Source organism: Oculina patagonica, unplaced genomic scaffold (genome assembly GCF_052425735.1).
Source record: "Oculina patagonica isolate OP01 unplaced genomic scaffold, crgOcupat unplaced1550, whole genome shotgun sequence".
NCBI classification, from domain to species: domain Eukaryota; kingdom Metazoa; phylum Cnidaria; class Anthozoa; order Scleractinia; family Oculinidae; genus Oculina; species Oculina patagonica.
In genome coordinates, this window is record NW_027557575.1 from 1 (window position 1) to 4,118 (window position 4,118).

General features: G+C 40.8%; 1 protein-coding gene across 1 annotated transcript; it reads left to right on the forward strand.

The window, feature by feature from the left end:
• Positions 1-389: 389 nt before the first annotated feature.
• LOC144639961 (uncharacterized) lies at positions 390-2,189 on the forward strand (the record flags this gene model as incomplete). Its single annotated transcript, XM_078499222.1, has 3 exons — positions 390-543; positions 979-1,042; positions 1,924-2,189. Coding segments are annotated over 3 exons (484 nt in total), but the record flags the coding sequence as incomplete, so codon positions are not given.
• Between the last annotated feature and the right edge of the window lie 1,929 nt (positions 2,190-4,118).

Below are 4,118 nucleotides of genomic sequence, written 5' to 3' on the forward strand. Positions count from 1 at the left end.
TCCATTGACTGACTGACCGTCTGACTGACTGAATGAATGAATGAATGAATGAATAAATGAACGAATAGTAATAGTAATAGTATATCTTTATTGCGCCTTACTCTCCAAAGGGAGGTATTGGTCCGTTTACAACAAAGGCTTTTAAGAAAAAACAAAAACTAGATTCTTATACAATTCATAATGTCAATGTAAAAATTAAATAAATTATAATGTTCATTGTGCTTGTAAGTTAAGAAGCTCTTTCCTTTTTTGAAACATTAAATGTATATATTTACCTACTATTTTTGATGTATGTTTATTGAATGAATGAATGAATGAATGCCTGGCTGACCGATCGTCCTCTGGTTTGATTGATTTACAGACTTGTACTCAATCTTTCTTATTTACAGGTATGGGGATCGCTCTCCTAAGTCAGCTCTGGGTCGCGTGTTTTGTATTCTGTGGATTATAACTGGTGTTATCATCGTCTCCATATTTACAGCTCTCGTCACAGCCTCGCTATCTGCCAGTACTTTGCAGGTGTTCAAAATCCATGGTTCGAAGGTAAAGAAACACTCGAAAACCTAAAGGTGACAGATCTTGCAAAATCCTACTCCTTTGCCTCTTCCTCCTCCTCCTCCTCCTCCTCCACCCCAACCACCACTACCACAATCTCCTCCTTGTTCTGCTCTTTCTTCCCGTCCGGCCAGGTAGTGTAAATTGCGTCTCCTTAGGCCACCCTTGCCACTCCATCTTCTTGTCTCACTCTTTGATCTTTCTGCTTCCGAACTAATTAAACTATGAAATACCCCGATATATATCTTTCATTGGATCTACTGGCGTCCACTTCTTATTTCACAATGCATAATGAATCACTATCTGTAGTAACCTGTGGCTGACATCAACGAGGTTATAAATGTCTTTCAGACGGCAAACACAATTTCTTCTGATTATCGCTTTTAATGCCTTTTTCAGAACTTTTTATTCTTGTCTTTGCAGATCGGAGCAGTGAACGGAAGTGAAGAGTTCAAGCTGGGTGTTACCATGAATGCTGACATGAAAGGTGCATAACACTGATCAACGTGTAATTTCCTTAACAATATTAAAATACTCCCAAGCAGAAAAGAAACGAGAAAAAAAGAAAATAATCAACTAGAGGTCTATTTCGTGATGTATAACCAAATTCTCGGAACTAGTGGCATGAAATACTAAAGTTATCAGCATGGGGAGTTAATAGCTCGAGTATGGGACTGAAGCATTTACGAAAGCTTTGATCGCGTAATTGCTTTAGGCACGCTAGACAGTAGAGTAATAAGCTAAAAAGAACATTAAACCGACGTGGAAAATTAAAACACCAATATATTGATCATGAGATAGATTCATCCAAATGTGAAACAAGCAATGGAAAACCGACTACCGTGAGGCACTAATTTAAGCAATTGGCACAGGTGGCTGAGCGTTTTGAAACGTGGGGGCTAAGACTGTTCCAACAATACTCAGCAGGTTTTCACATTTAAAGCAACTTTTTTCCGTTCGAGCAACTTTTGTTTCCTTATCAGTTTTTAGACCGAAAATTGTCCGATTGTTATTCGAAGGCCATATGGACGTTTCCGATCGTTTTTTCGAACTGTTCCGAAGATAAACGAGGGTTTCCCAAGACATCCAAGAAAGTTTCGAAGATGATTGAACTCAATTAAGAGACGGAATATCTCGACAAACTAATTTTACGCTGCGATCGCGAAATTTTCGGCACCAAAACGTGGGGGCTAAGCCCCCCAATTTTCGTTTGGGGGTCTACAGCCCCCCTGCCCCCCCCCCCCCATGCTCTGCTGCCTATGATTGGAGAAAAAGCCTGAAAAAATCTTATTTTACTGTATATGTTCTCCAGAAACGCATTGTTGGAACGTTTTGTGTAACTAAATTATCAATTTACCCTTCTTCCAGTCTTCCCACACGTCATGAAAATGACGAAAGCACTCCTGGCGCACGAAATTGACGGAGCATTGGTTGATAACTACGTCATCACGCACTCCTTAAACCTGATTCAAGAAGAACCAATCAGAATTGAGAGATACATCGATCATCAAATCACCTACGGAGTGGTGATTGCTAAGAACTCGTCGCGTTTTGAAACGTGCCTTCGACAGTTCTTACATAACCATCCTCAAGAAACATTTGAAATGATCGCTGCTAATCTGGTCCCCCTGAAGGTGAGAACTTTAATATATAGATTTAGGCAAGCCTAAAAGCGGAGCTCCCCATTTATTTAATTTTCACTGGAGCTTACAATGTTTTCATTCTAGTGAATAAGCGGCCAAAGTACTAATGTTTATGGCGGTTTATAGGTTCAAGACAAATTTAAATAGCTCACGGTTAAACCGAATGTCAGCAGTACGACAGAAATAATAATCTTAAAGCGGGGCAAAATCATTACTCATGGCACGAAAAATTACTTTAGAGTACAGTAAATTATCTGCTTTCTAGCAATAGAAAATAGTTTCGCGATCCTGTTATAGTTTCGCAGCAGTTTAGTAGACTCCACAATATCTATTACATTGATATAGGATATATTCAACGTGCATTACGGAGTCTGTTGGATTAGCTCAATCGGTAATGTTAACCGTGACATTCTCGCGCTACCCCGCGACGAGGGTGGGTTCAACGTACATCGCATTGGGACGAAAATAACGGCTTTACGCCTCACTACACTACGTCGTTTACTTAGCCCCGAATCTGCAAGTTGGAAATATTTCGTCTCCCATTATTTACGTGTAGCCGGGTTCACACTGGGTTCCCGAACCTTAGCTACCTCTTTCAAACCCCATCATATCGACCAGTCAATCCCCGCTTTCCATAGGGAACTATTAATAGCGTGGACAAAACTCCAACCCCATGTTTCACGGGACCCACTCCCCGCATCCCTCATCGACATTTTGGCTGAACCTCTATTCCTAAACCCCAATATTACCAGTTTAGACAACACGCTCTTGTTCAGACATTGGATTACATCTGGTGTCACGCAAGTGCGTGACATCTGTTACCTCGCTATCCCCGGCTTACTCCCTGCCCGCGCTATATGCGAACTCCTCCCGGACACCCCACCGGAACAGGTTTTACGGGAACTGCAGACCATCCAAGCAGCCCCTCCCTGACGCGTGGTCCCGCCTAATCTCCACACAGTGTACATTCCACCGCGCCACCACCCCAGTTACTTTTATCCTTAACACCCCGCGGACTCCACTTGCTAACCTCACTACACGACTCTTCTACCATATACTTACGAAAGACTCAAACACGGAGGCCCACGGCCTACAGCACTGGAAACGGAACCTTCACCCCACTCCGAACTTCAATGCTTCCTTTTGAAAGTCATTATACTGCCCCCTGCTCCCCAATAAGTACGGGGACATTGCTTGGAAAATAGCCCACCGTTTACTCCTCACGGCCTACTCACTCTTTAAAATAAACGGCTACCACACGATTACTTGCCACAACTGCACTGCAACTGAAACAATAGACCACCTGTTCTTACAGTGTCCAACAGTACTGCCTTTCTGGTCAACAGTAAAGGCTTATATCAGTGACATCTCAGACAAAACGATTACTTTGACAGACCAAATTATCCTCTTTGGAATTCAACTTAAGAAATCAAATAAGCACATAAGGAATAAGATCCATTTAATCAACTTTCTATTACATATGGCAAGGTATGCCATTCAAAAATCTGCGGTAGAATACCGTATTCATAGCAACATTCTTCCTATCTCAGCAATTTTTAAGTCTATGATTAAACAAATTATAGCTCAAGATTTTAAATTACACAACGCGAAAGGAACACAGTATCTTTTCCCTTTCAAATGGTGTATCAATAACACAATCGTGACTGTAGTTAATGATAAGCTATGTTTTAACATTTAAGGTAAGAATCTCTCTTTAGTAGTCCTTAGTGGTTACCAATAAGCTGACTTTCTGTTCAACCTGTAAAACAACGAAAAACACTGCTGTAAGTAATCTGTAGAAATAGCAATAACGAATACAAACTTAATGTACTCGCTCTGAAAACTATCTAGTTAAGTATTAAAATTGTAAATAAACAGCTCACAAAAGAGCTGTCTTAGCAGAAATAAAAAAAAAAAAAA